General features: G+C 42.3%; 1 protein-coding gene across 3 annotated transcripts; it reads left to right on the forward strand.

The window, feature by feature from the left end:
• The first annotated feature begins 3244 nt into the window (after window positions 1-3244).
• Window positions 3245-12524, forward strand: LOC107279313 (uncharacterized). Of its 3 annotated transcripts, none has more exons than XR_010737571.1 (4): window positions 3245-5581; window positions 6936-7147; window positions 8965-11200; window positions 11927-12524. XR_010737571.1 is itself a non-coding variant. In XM_066305391.1 (4 exons), exons 2-4 carry the CDS (start codon window positions 7104-7106, stop codon window positions 11936-11938), a joined length of 363 nt encoding a protein of 120 aa, XP_066161488.1. In that variant the 5' UTR covers window positions 5465-5581; window positions 6936-7103; the 3' UTR covers window positions 11939-12524. The 3 variants fall into 3 exon arrangements, 2 of the variants coding, with proteins under 2 accessions (XP_066161488.1, XP_066161487.1); XM_066305391.1 differs by having other exon boundaries at window positions 5465-5581; window positions 10894-11200; XM_066305390.1 differs by lacking the exon at window positions 11927-12524 and having other exon boundaries at window positions 5465-5581; window positions 10894-11582.
• Window positions 12525-13630: the final 1106 nt, after the last annotated feature.

Consider the following 13630-nt stretch of genomic DNA (forward strand, 5'->3'; position numbering starts at 1 on the left):
ATATCGTTAAGAAATACCAACACACTTATGGCTAATCATGGACTAATTAGGCTCAAAAAATTCGTCTCGCGATTTCCATGTAAACTGTGCAATTATTTTTTATTTTTATCTATATTTAATGCTCTATGCATGTGTCTAAAGATTTGATATGATGTTTTTGGAAAAAAAATATTTGGGAACTAAACCATGCCTTAATACACATCCTACTTGAAATTCGGGTTAGTGAATTTCTAGGCGTGACATGGTCTTCCTGAATAAACAATGCATCAGATTGTTTGCGTTAAATCACCTCCAAAGATTAAGACATGGTCTTTCTGAATTAACACATAAGCAGGCAGTTTAATCTGGACTCGACCGGCAATGTAAGGCTCTTCTTGAAATTTTGAACAGTTCACATTAGTGTTAATATATTTATGTCAGTTTGAATAAGAGAAGCAAACCAAGGATGCAGATCAGTTGAGCTGACATGTGACGCTGAGCTGTGCAAGGCCATGTGCCAGACGCTCCAATAAGATTAGGTCCAACTTATCAATAATTAGCTAGGTTGTTGAGTTAATTAATCCTATCTTACTTAGAGTTATAACCCAATAATCCTAAAACTCAAGTACTCGACATGCAAACATGCTACTTCATCATTCACTGGCAACCTAAAACTTAATATGCAAACATGCCATCTCATCATCCACTAGCAATAATTACATAGAAAACTTATGCAAGCATGCAACATCATCTATAATTCATTGAATTCTACAAATCAACATCCAATCATCTTCATTCACATTATTTTTCATAATATTTTTAACATATATATATATATCTATCATAATTAAAGTGCGGGATATTATATTTCATCTACAATCTCATATAGAGTTACTAAATGTATTGTATTTCTCTCTGAACATAGTTTTATAAATCAGTTTTATTTGTTGTTAATAACTAATATAATTTTTTATTTTTAGCTCGATATATTATTAAAAAAATTAAAAGTTATTTAGAAATTTCCATAGCAAAACGCGGGGAATCACCTAGTTATTTAAGTTGCTCTTCCCGATGGACTGCCACAACGGACTTGCCTAGGAAGACTTACAATACGATATGACTCGAAGCTTTGGTAGTGTATATAGGGTCTCTTTGGATCCCACCCTAAAATTTTACACCCTATCACATCGAACGCTTGAACACCTGCATGAAGTATTAAATATAGGCTAAAACAATAACTAATTGCACCGATTGCGACTACTTTGCGAGATGAATCTTTTAAGCCTAATTGTTCTATGATTTGACAATGTGGTGCTGCAGTAAACATGTGCTAATGACAGATTAATTAGACTTAATAAATTCGTCTCGCGGTTTACTGGCGGATACTGTAATTAGTTTTTTTATTAGTGTCCGAACAACCCATGTGACATCCTATATAATACCCGATGTGATACGCCAAACTTTACACACTGATCTAAATACCCCCTATACGGTTGTGACTATGTTTTAAGTTATAGTGGCTATAAATATTTCTTCCTCCGATTTCATAACTGTATATTTTAGACAAAGACACGATTTACAAAAATTTCTTTGACTATGATATATATAAAGTAAGTAAATGTTTATTTTATTAAAATGATTTTTTAAGACTAATCTATACATCTTGGTTTAGTGAATTTAAAAATATTTAAGTCATTGATAGTTAAAGTTTTAATTGTTTGACCTCGGAAGCTGCATGGAAGACACGTGAGGCTATGAAGAGGACAGACAGCTGCACCGAATATAAGAAGTGTTTGCGGAAGCTGCATTTAAGGCAATAATTAGTGGTTAGGTGACGAGAGGTCCCAACACAACACTTCAACTCTTATTAGTTCTGAAACTTGATTCTGGACTTCATCTTTCAGAAAGAGAAAGGCATGAAAATTTTGAGAGTTTTGAGGCCTCATAGGATTCTCACATAGATATGCCTTTGCTCTTGAAGTTCTTTCTTCCTGAAGTTCTGTTTCGTCACAGACATGAGTAAAAGGGCGTAAGAGTTATTTCCAGCTGGCCTCTAGTGTGAACATGCCTATTCGGTTTTGAGAAATTTCACAGGAATTTTTAAGGAATTGAACTATTTCCTACGAAAATCTTGTAAAATTCATGTATTCCGAAGGAGGCTTCAACATTCTAGGGATGGCCAAGAAGTAAGCAATACAAGTTCTGCTAACCATCATGACATGGATTGATTATCCAATATACACCGACAGGTATGCAAACTAAACCAATCGTGAATCGTCTTTCCTAACATAGAGTTGCAAGTTTGTATTCGTACTTCTCACTTCTTTTTCCTTCTGAAGTGAGTTTCTTTTTTTTTTCTTCTTAAGTGAGTTATATCTGTTGGTGATGCTCTTATGGTCAATCTTAGGATTGTAACCTATATGTTGGTGATGCTCTTATGGTCAATCTTCCAGTCTAGATGTTTTTTTTCCCTGGGGATTTCAGTGCTAACTTGAGGTTTCCTCCCATCCTTAGAAGGTATATACCTTCTTACCACCTATATATGGTAGTTATATTTTCAGCTCAAGCTAGCTTTGCATAAATATTTCCTTGCAACACATGGTAGGAGTATTTGTGACTGCGAATTAATACACTATACTTGTTCTTATCCTATAATCTCGTCCTATTGTAGAACCAGACTCAAAGTGCTAGCAATTGCAATTAATGGCTGAGGCTGTGATTCTTCTAACCGTGAAGAAGATTGGTGTTGCCCTGGGGAATGAAGCAATAAACCAAGCCACATCATATTTCAAAAAATCTGTCACACAGCTGACAGAGCTTCAAGGTAGCATGGGGCGCATCAGGAGGGAACTCCGGCTTATGCATGAGTTTTTTTCCGGAATGGATGTTCGTAATCGCAACAACCGGAAGTATGAAATCTGGGTGGAGGAGGTGAGGATGCTAGTCTATCAGATCGAGGACATTGTGGATAATTACTTGCATCTTGTTGGCCACAAGCATCACATTGGATGGGGTACCTATCTGAAGAAAGGATTCAGGAGACCAAATGTTCTGCTCTCTTTGAACAAGATAGCGTCATTGGTTAAGGACGTGGAGGCCAGTTTAGTGCACTTGTTCCAGGCCAAAGAACGATGGGTGTTTATGGATGTCGGTGCGGCTACTGGTGGTGAAAGCTCAAGCTACATTGTTGTTGAGAAGTCCCGGCATCTAGCTAGCATTTCACGCTCCCTCGATGAAGAAGATCTTGTGGGGGTGGATGAAAACAAAAAAAAACTCCACGAGTGGCTGTCAAGTAATGAGTTGCAACGTGATGTGATAGTGGTGCATGGGATGGGAGGTCTGGGTAAAACAGCTTTGGCAGCAAATGTACAGAAGTGAAAAAGAGAAGTTTGAATGCCATGCCTGGGTCTCCATCTCTCAAACTTACTCCATCAAGGCCGTTCTAAAATGTTTGATCAATGAACTAGATGAGAAAAAGAGTATTCGGGGTAACATTAGCGACATGGATACCGGAGGTCTTCAAGATGAACTAAAGAAATTCTTAAAGGATCAGAAATATTTGATCGTATTGGATGATGTTTGGGTACCAGAAGCAGTCAATGACTTGTTCGGAGCACTTGTCTCAAATCTCAGCAGGAGCAGAGTTCTTGTGACAACACGCATTGATGGTGTTGCTCACCTTGCTTTCCCAGACAAGAGGATAACACTAAAGCCGCTATCAGAACAAGAATCATGGGAACTCTTCTGTAGGACGGCTTTTCCAAGAGACAAAGACAATGAGTGCCCCGCAGAGCTGATGACATTAGCAAAACAAATAGTTAGCAAATGCCAAGGGATACCTCTTGCAATTGTTTCTGTTGGAAGGGTTCTGTTTGTGTGTGAAAAGACTGAAGAGGAATTCAAGCGCATACATAACCAGCTTGACTGGGAGCTAGTCAACAACCCAAGCCTTGAACACGTCAGGAATATCCTTTACTTGAGCTACATCTATCTTCCGACACATCTGAAAAGTTGCTTCTTGTATTGTAGTTTGTTTCCGGAGGACTATCTTTTTACAAGAAAGAGGCTTGTAAGATGGTGGATAGCAGAGGGGTTCGTGGAGAAGAGGGGCATAAGCACAATGGAGGAAGTGGCAGAAGGGTATATCAAGGAATTGGTTTACAGGAACATGCTACAGCTTGTTCAGAAGAACTCATTTGGTAGGATGAAATCATTCAGAATGCATGATATCTTACATGAGTTGGCAGTTGATTTGTGCCGAAGAGAGTGTTTCGGTCATTCATACAATTCCAAGAATAAACATGAAGAGTTTCTTGAGAAGGATGAACGCCGGATGGTAATACACAAATTAGACAAGGATGTTAACCAAGCCATTTCAAGTGAATGGAGCAGACTTCGGTCTTTCGTCACATTGGAAAGAAATATGTCATCACCCAACTTGCTAACTCTGGTAGCGGGCAAGTGCAGATATATGTCAGTACTAGAGTTAATTGGGCTGCCCAAAGACAACATTCCAAATGTCATCGGTGATCTGTTTAACCTCAAACATCTTAGCTTGCGGGATTCCATGGTGAAATTCCTCCCAAATTCTATTGAGAAGCTTTCCAACTTGATGACACTAGACCTTTGTAAATCGGAAATACAAGAGCTACCTGGCGGGATAGTTAAGCTAAAGAAACTTCGACACTTGTTTGCTGAGAAATTGAACGGTAAGTTTTGGCGAGATTTCCAGTGGAGCACTGGTGTACGCATCCACAGGGGACTGGAGATGCTAAGCGAGCTACAGACGCTGCAAGCACTGGAGGTGCAAGATGAACGATCTGTGAGGAGCTTAAGGGAGCTGAGGCAGATGAGAAGCATTAGGATATTGGGTGTTAAGGGAAGGTACTTTGAAGACCTCTGCGAGTCCCTATGTCAGATGGAATATCTTTCCTTGTTAAACATCGCAGCAAGTGATGAGGAAGAGGTCCTCCAATTGAATGGTCTGAAGTGGTTGCATCCAAACGTTAAAAAGCTAAGATTGATTGGGCGATTGGCACAAACAGGACTGCTGTCGTGTGCACCTGAAGCAGGGAGTCACTCATTGTGTTCATTATGTCTATTTTGGTCACAGTTAGCAGAGGACCCACTGCCATCCCTGTCTCGGTGGTCGAATTTGACGGACTTTAGGCTGACGAGAGCATATCTCGTTGAACATGTGGTTTTCCTCCCAGGATGGTTCCCTAGGCTCAAGACACTCTATTTGGTAGACATGCCTAATCTGAAGAGGCTGAAGATACACCAAGGCTCCATAACAAGCCTGGAGGAACTACATCTAATAAACCTCCGTGGCATGACAGAGGTCCCATCTGACATCATCTTCCTCCTGCCCACCCTCAAGTATCTGTACTTCCTGGAGATCACTTGGGACTTCTTCATGGCGTTGCGCCGCTCTAGAATTGGCAGTATCCGATGGCGATACAGTCTAGCTTCTGATGCGCGCCTCTGATGCATGAATGGATGAGGGGATGATAAATGGATAGATGCAGGCCGCGTGCATCGAACCGTTAGGAGTGCCTCACCTCATCGACCGACCGTGGTTGCATCTGCTGCCTGCATGCATGTGAGCTTATTCAACTCGTATTGCCTACTTTATTATGGCTTAATTTGCTATCGTTTTAATTACAACTACGTACCTCTACTACTAGTTCAGTGGCTCAGTGCTTGCAAAAATATTTCCATTGTGATTACTAGACATTCCTGTGATTGAATCTATTTCGTTCCTGCCCAAGTTTAACTGTAATATTCAGTAATAGTACAACTCACACTGTATAAGCATGCATTTAATTTCTCACACATTTATGCAGTGTAGCTAGCTGTTGCTAGCTAGTAGAAATAAAAGGAACCAATTTTTTTAGAGCAATTTTATATTCTTTGAAGAGGTACCATAAGCTACTAAAAATTTAGTGTAAAATTTAGTACCTCATAGTATCAAGGGGTACCAAATATAGTACCAGATCGTATCGTCTTCTTTCCCTGCTTTGTTCTTGTTCTACGGTTTGAACGTTTTACCGGAAGGAGATAGAGGGAAAAGTGTAGGTATGGTTGAGGGTTGAATAGGAGACTAGATCACATGGTCGACGATATAAATCTCTTGCTGGAAATAAAATATAAATTTCAACAGAATTAAGGTAGGAGTTTTTACGTATTCGTTGGAATAAAATGTAAATGTAGAAAAAAATCACATAATTAGGCCAATAATGTGTTATAATAACACAATGTAAATCTAGACTCCAATACAACATAAATCTATAATAAACCACGCAAAACAGAAAATTAAACCCTAGTGCCGTGGTAAACGTACAACATAAATCTACAAGAAACCACGCAAAATAGGAAATTAAACCATGCAGAGAGAGGTTTTACAATGTTAATGCGTACCGTTATACCTATGCGGTACCTTTTATAATTTGGGAGACAATTCTACCATTTTTCTCTCTACTAGCATAATTTCTACTAGCAAAATTTTGTTTTTACCCTTAGTACCTAAGTACCTATATTAATACTTAAATACCTTAACATGGTACCGGTGATTGAGGAGCGTTGGATCTTTACCTTTTTGGAATGCAAACACCGTAAAACCTCTCATTGCTCAATATACAATAGAAAAAGGGCAAAATTTGTCACAGGACACGCAAAAAACGTGTAATTGGCTGAGAGACACCGCGAAAATGTGACACGGCTCATGGACACTAAAAAAACGTGTAATTGGCCGTAGGACACCGGTCGTATTATTTTATTATTTCCGGGTAAAAAAAGGTGAGATATTTATCTAAATGCCTAGATTGCCCTTTCTCTTACCTTCTTTAAATACCGGTGGGTCCCACATGTCATGGATAGCGTATGTTTAATCTAATTTTTAATAGGTTTTTAACCACCTGGGCCCACGAGTCATGGACTAATTTATTCGTAATTAGTAGGGTGATTACTATTTGCTAATCATAAGTGGGGTCCACATCTCTCTTCTATCCTCTTCTTCCTCACGCACGAGGCGGAGCGGAGGAACGACGCGACGGCCCGAGCCGGGACGGCTCGGCGCGCAGCGGAAAAAGCGGCGGCGCTCTGCTAGGGTCTCACCGCCGGCGATGGCGAGGCGCGACGGCCACCATACGCACGGCGCGACGGACAGGTGCGTTGTTGTAACACCCTGAAAATTCGACCAACAAAAATCAAAGTTCCAAAAATATGGGCCTTCAAAAACTTTTTAAATAAATTGCATCATGCCGATTTTGTTCGATTATTTTATTGGATTTTGATTTCGGAGTATGTTGATCGCGAATAAAGAATAGTTAATTAGGAATAAACCCTGGAAGTAAATTGGTAAAATAAATATAATTTAAAATAAATATTAGGTGTGGATAGAAATAAATAAAATATTATCACGATCATATTTGTATCAATTAAATTTAAAAGTGTAGGAATAAGAATTAACCCTAATTAAATTCAAGAAAATTATATAAAAATAAAATATGGGTAAAATTAATCAGGGATGGATCCATTGGTTGGGATAATACACATATTGAGTAAACTTCATTTATGCAAGATTTAGAAATTATAGAATCAAATTTATATGGGAAATAAACTAAAATCGGGATAAATAGGAAAAGTCACTATTCATTGCCCGCTAGGTGCTCGAGTGCGTCCCCTAGCTCTGCCCCCTCTGTCCCGTCGCCGTCGCGCCCGGCGCCCTAGCCGGCCTTGCGCCCCGCGCCGCCGCCGCCCGTCGCGTCGCCGCTGCCGCGCCGCGCGCCCTCGCGTCTCCTCGCGCCCCGCGCCCCTGCCCCGCTGCTGCGCCCGTCCCTTCGCCGCTGCCGCGCCGCGCGCCGTCGCGTCGCCTCGCACCCCGAGCCGCCGCGTGCCGTCACTTCGCCGCTGCCGCGCCGCGCCGCCATCTCGTCGCCCCGCGCGCCCACGCGCCCCGTCACCGCCCGTCGCGTTGCCCGCCCATCGCGTCGCCGCCCCGAGCCGCGCGCCGTCGTGTCGCCCGTCCCGTCGCCGCGCGCCCGTCTCCTCACCGCCTCGCGCCCCGCGCCGCCGCGCCGCCGTCGTTTCACCCCTCCCCCTCCTTCTCTCCCCTTTTCCCCACTCTCCCCTATAAAAACCCCGGCCCCTTTCCCCTTCTCCACCCCACTCCATTCCCTCCTCCTCTCCCTCTCCCCTTCTCCACGCACCGCCACCGTCGTGCCGCCGCGCCGCCACCCCAGTGTGCCGCGCCGTGCGCCGTCGTCGCCGCCGCCGTTGTCGCCGCCGCCGCCGTCGGTGAGCCGCTGCCCCCCCCTGTTTGTTGCCGTGCCGCCGGGTAGAGAGAGAGCCGAGAGAGAGAGATGAAGGAAAAAGAAAAGAAAAGAGTGAGAGATGAAGGAAGAAGAAAAGAAAAGAGAGGAAGAGAAGGAAAAAGAAAAGAAAAGAGAGAAAAGAAGAGAGAAAAAGAAGAGAAAAGAATAAATAGAAATTAGAGGGAGATTAGGGAGGTCTAGAAAATTTAAAATAATTAGAATTTAATTATAGATTAATTATAGTCGTAGAATTGCAAAGTTTCATATAAATTATGGATTATTGTTGGGTAATCTCTATAAGTAATCGATTCACGGTAGAAATTCGGATTTAATTACTAGGGATTTTAGCCGTGTAATATATTTAATCATTTAGTCATAGACTAAATTAAATCGTATAATATTTCTAGGATTTTGTCCGATTTTTAGCTCGCGATAGAAATTTCTAACCTATTATATGGATATAATGCTCGAGTAGATTAAATTAAAAACTTATGACAACAAATATTTATACCCGCAAAATAGTTTAATTCGAAATTGGGTTTGCCTTAGTTCGCGAATAGTAAAGTTAATATAAAGGAATTGACTTTCGCATTCGACTTTCATTTGGATTTATTTGGATTTTTATTTGAATTCTAACCGAATTCAAATCAATTTTCGCACGTAACTATAGAGCCCGAGGGAGCCGCGGATCTAGGTGAAGGCCAAGACTCGCAAGACCTCGAGCAAGGCAAGTCAACACTATTCTTTGAACATGTTGATCCCAATTGCGAAATTGTTTTGTTTACAAATAAAATTGCATGCAATTATGAACATCCTACTTGTGATTATACCATGCCTTGATTATTGTTCACCTTTAAATCTTTGTAACCATAGATACGTACGAGTCCCTAGTCAACTATGACACTTGCTTAGAAATGCTATTTTAGATTCATGCATACTCATATTTATCAAATGCTATATGCTTGGGCAATTACCTTTGGGAAGGTAATTGAGATGCGGCATGTGGAGACATGAGCGCCACATTGCCATGATATTGATGACATGATTTGTGAAAGGAAAATAAAGTAAAACAACTGTTTTCGACTGGGGCGGTTGGAGGACTTGGGTGGTATCCGGAAAAGGCTAGTGTCGTCCCTGGTCAATTAAGGACCGAGCCATGAAGTTAAGCATGAAACGACCCCCGTACAACCGCACTTCTCGTATGGGTATAGACCTAGCGGAGTAGATAGCTGAGCGGAGGCAGTATCCATGCATAGTGGTTTCTTGATGTGTGAGGCAGGGGCTCTACGATGGGGCAGCCATTGGTAGGACCGCAAGGCGGGTGTCTACAGTGGTGTCGCCATCGGTAGGACTGCCATGTGAGAATCTAAAACATAATTATAACTTAATGCATGTGTGAGTCTTCTCTTCCCGGGTGCGCCAGAACTCCTCTCACTGCTAGAAACCGTGTACGCCTAGAGTGCATGAGGATGAAAAGTTCATAGAGCGGGTACTGCCAATGCGAGGTTATCGAAAAGCTTTGCCGTGACGCGTCTCATGTGTTGGGACGAGGCTCATGTGTTGGGCAGTCGCGGAGTGCGGGTAAAGTGTACATCCACTGCAGTGTGAGTAAACCAAATCTATTCGAATAGCCGTGCTCGCGGTTATTGAGCACCGGGACATGTATTACACTTGGCTAGAATCTAAATTCTTAACTTGTGTGGGAGGGGATATTGCATGATGAATTTTATACTGTTGGAGCCACTTCCTGAGAGGCGGGAACGTGGACGTCCTCAGAAAACCATGACGAATCAATGGCGGGAAGCTATCCTTGGGATCACAATGGATGGTGGACAGAACCGTCGTTGTTTAAATACAAACTCTGGTACTAAAATTTGATCAGTCAATGCTAGGTCTTAGGCTTGTGAAAAGAATTACAAAACTTGCTTTGTGCAAAAGAACTATGGCCATCCTTTGAACTCCCCCTTTCATATGCATTGTTGCTGTGGTGGCTTGTTGAGTACGGTTGGTACTCACCCTTGCAAATATAAAATTAATCAGAAGCGGGCGATGAAGCTACGGAGGATCCCTATGCCTACTACCAGGAGGGAGACGAAGACGATGGTGCCCAGTAGGTCTTAGTACGGTCGTTGCCTGTGGCAATGGCATGCCGCTGCCTAAATTCCACTGCCTTATCTAAACTCTGCTTTTGGTTGTATTCCAGACCGCTCGGTCTGATGATTTAAGACAATGCCTGCGGGCTTATGTTGTAATAATTCGTACTAGACTCTCGTATATGAGCATTTGGTATTCCAGCTATGAATTCGTGTGTACCAGACTACTTGATCCAGGGAAATGGTACGGTTTACACGATTGATTCCTGTTATAAAAACGGGGGTCCACAGTCGTGGCGGACAGGTGCGCGGCGGCGGCGGGCAGCTGCTGGTGCGGCTACGGCGTCGGTGGCGCAGACTTGGCCAAGCTCTGCGGCGGCGGCGGCGTTGCAGAGCGGCTGCAGCAGCGGGTGGTGGTGGCGAGCGGCTCCATCGCCATTGTGATTTGTGCATTGCATTTGATCGATTTGTTGCCGTTGATTGGTTTCTTGTTGATGTGTGTGCAGGTTTGAGGTGGATCCATGGCGACGGGTCGGTGGAGAACAGGAGCTGCAGACCGTGGCCTGCGGCGGCAGCGACGGCGCCGTGGGGCTCAGCTTCGAGACGCACCACGGCGGCGGCGTGGCACCTTCGCCGGAGTTCGCGGCGTGCGCGGCGAGCTCCTGCAGCGCGGAAATCATGGTGTTGCTGCTCTTGCAGCGCGGCGAGCTCCTGGTGCACCATGACCGGCCGAGCCATCACCACCGCCGTCGCTTCCCAACGCCGCAACCAGCCGAAGCCGCCGCCGCAGTTGAAGTTGGATGGGGATTTCAGGTACTGAGGCTGAGGGCATTTTCGTCCTTTTGAAATTTCTCTCTCCTCTTTTTCACCGAAAATAATAAAATATTGTCTCGGGTGTCCTACAGCTAATTACACAAATTTTGTAGTATCCATTGGCAGTGTCGCGTTTTTTGAGTGTCTTCTAGCTAATTACATGATTTTTGGATATCCTGTGGCAAATTTTGTCTAGAAAAAGTGGTACCTCATGGTAGCTTTTTAAGGACGGTAAAATTACTCAAAGCTGAAGTACAGCTGATCCTTGACAAATTAGCAAAGAAAGTTGCTGGCTGAAAACCAAAGATGCTATCCATCTACGGCAGACTTTGTTTGATCAAAACAGTGCTCATGTATGCATGTATGTGCTCAGATTCCTCAAGGTCCTTGTGTAATCGTCATTACAAATGACGTATGGGCTCGATCGAGAACTACATGCGTACATTTTTTTTAGGATTAGCAGCGATAGACTGCATTTATTTCTTCAGACTTTGGGATTTAACTTGACGGGCACCATGAGAATGATAGTGCAGTCGTAAGGGGTGATGGTTTTAACCCCGAGATCACGTGTTTAATTCGTTGGATGGTAAAATTACTCTAAATCCTAATGCTGCATGTCCCCTGCCTCTCTGAATGGTTTTCTTCTACATGCATTAATGAATCGACTGTTGATTCTTACAGTTACAGTTTGCCATTGACCATTGTAATTGTAATGCTTAAATGCAGGAGATTCAGTGATCGGTGCCTTTGTCTGCAGTTTGTTCACGAGAGAAAAAAAGAGCAAACAATCATGGGCACTGTTCAATCCCTGAGGTAAATCAAGTGATTCAGATTGACTTTGAGCATCAGCGTCAGAGAGCCACAGATGAGGCAACCTTCGCCTTCTATTGATCCTCTGTCTGTTGCAGCGATTCAGACTTGACAGTTTCAGACTTTCAGAGTCTTTTTGGATGCGTAAATATAATTACCAGCACAAGCTTTCTTCGTTGCTACATGAACGAGAACGGGCTGTGTTTCATGCTGAATTGCTGGAGATTCAGACATTGAACATGTCACGTAACGTACGTCGGAAGCAACAAGGCAAAAGAACACGTACGTTTCAGATTGCATTGGAAAGCTCTTCTCTGCTGCCTCTAGTACGCAATCATGGAGTAGTTAACTGGAGGGGAACACTTTGTGCAACAATACTAGCACAAAGCCAATTCAGTAACCGCGTTTATTAACAAACCCAAATTATGTATGCATGTTTATTTATTGAGTTGGCACCAAACTCCAAACATATCGACGAACTTTACATGGAACATGATCAATTATAACTAATTAAGAAGCGTATCGCCGTTTTGATTCTTGACACCACTGGGAACTGATGCTGTGACGTTCATACAGCAGCATACCGTAGGGGTGACGCCTGGCTTGCAGTAGTATTCTAATCTGTCTCCGTATATCTTCTTGCACGTCTCGTCAGTGCACGCTAAATCTCCTAGGTCATTGCACGTTTGTCTAGCTGCAAAAACGCAATTCAGTTCAACCATCCATGATTCATGAGCCACTAATTGCAAACTAAATTAAAAGAGGGGGGAAAAAGGCATATCATGAACCCCTCAAATTATACAGAGAAAACATATTCAGTGTAGTTTGGATATTTTTTAAAAAATGCAGAGTAAAATTAATAGCTTTGCTGCATACGTGTTAATGCATAGCAGGATGAGAAGGTGGAATCTGCCACGATCAGAAGAAGCATGAAGAAAACCACAGAGATGGAGGACACCATCCTCCTTGCAACTGCCATTATTAAGAAGATAATTAAGTTCTCCTCCTATATGTATTTATGATTTTCCACTCTTCAAGTTCACTGTGCTCGTTGCCATGGCCCTCTGCTCATGTTTATATATATGCACAACCAACTTAATCTTGGAGATGTACTGATGGTTTCTTGCATTTATGCCATCTCCTGCACAATTTATTGTTTTTGTTCCATTTACATATTATTGTTGTAGTTTTAGATAGATTAAACATCCCAAATCTTTACACATTTTATTGTTTTTTCCATTTACATATTATTGTTGTAGTTTTAGATATATGTTCCAACATTAAATGACATAACTTCCTTAAGAAACATTAAATGACTTTATATCTTGTATAATTTATTGCTGTCATATCGTTCTATACATATATTTGTATACGACAATAATATTTTTGGTGGATGTGCTAAATCTGCAAAACATTTGTATATGTACAAATACATGCTTGTTGCCCTCAAGGTTCCATAAAACTGACAAAAACCATTCGGTTTTCACGAAATATTGAGGTTTCAAACCAGCTTGAGTAACAAACCGCTTGGTTTTCACAAATTTTTGAGATTTCGAGCCTACTTGGGTTGACAAACCGCTCAATAAACAGCCAAATTGAAAAAAATTAAATCAAACTAGA

Source organism: Oryza sativa, chromosome 11 (genome assembly GCF_034140825.1).
Source record: "Oryza sativa Japonica Group chromosome 11, ASM3414082v1".
Taxonomy (NCBI): domain Eukaryota; kingdom Viridiplantae; phylum Streptophyta; class Magnoliopsida; order Poales; family Poaceae; genus Oryza; species Oryza sativa.

Bases quoted from the DNA above. Each gene is read 5' to 3' on its own strand.
- LOC107279313 (XM_066305390.1), top strand. From the start codon at position 7,104: ATGGCGAGGCGCGACGGCCACCATACGCACGGCGCGACGGACAG. The intron at 7,148-10,893 runs GTGCGTTGTTGT...ATGTGTGTGCAG, and splicing joins ACGCACGGCGCGACGGACAG to GTTTGAGGTGGATCCATGGC.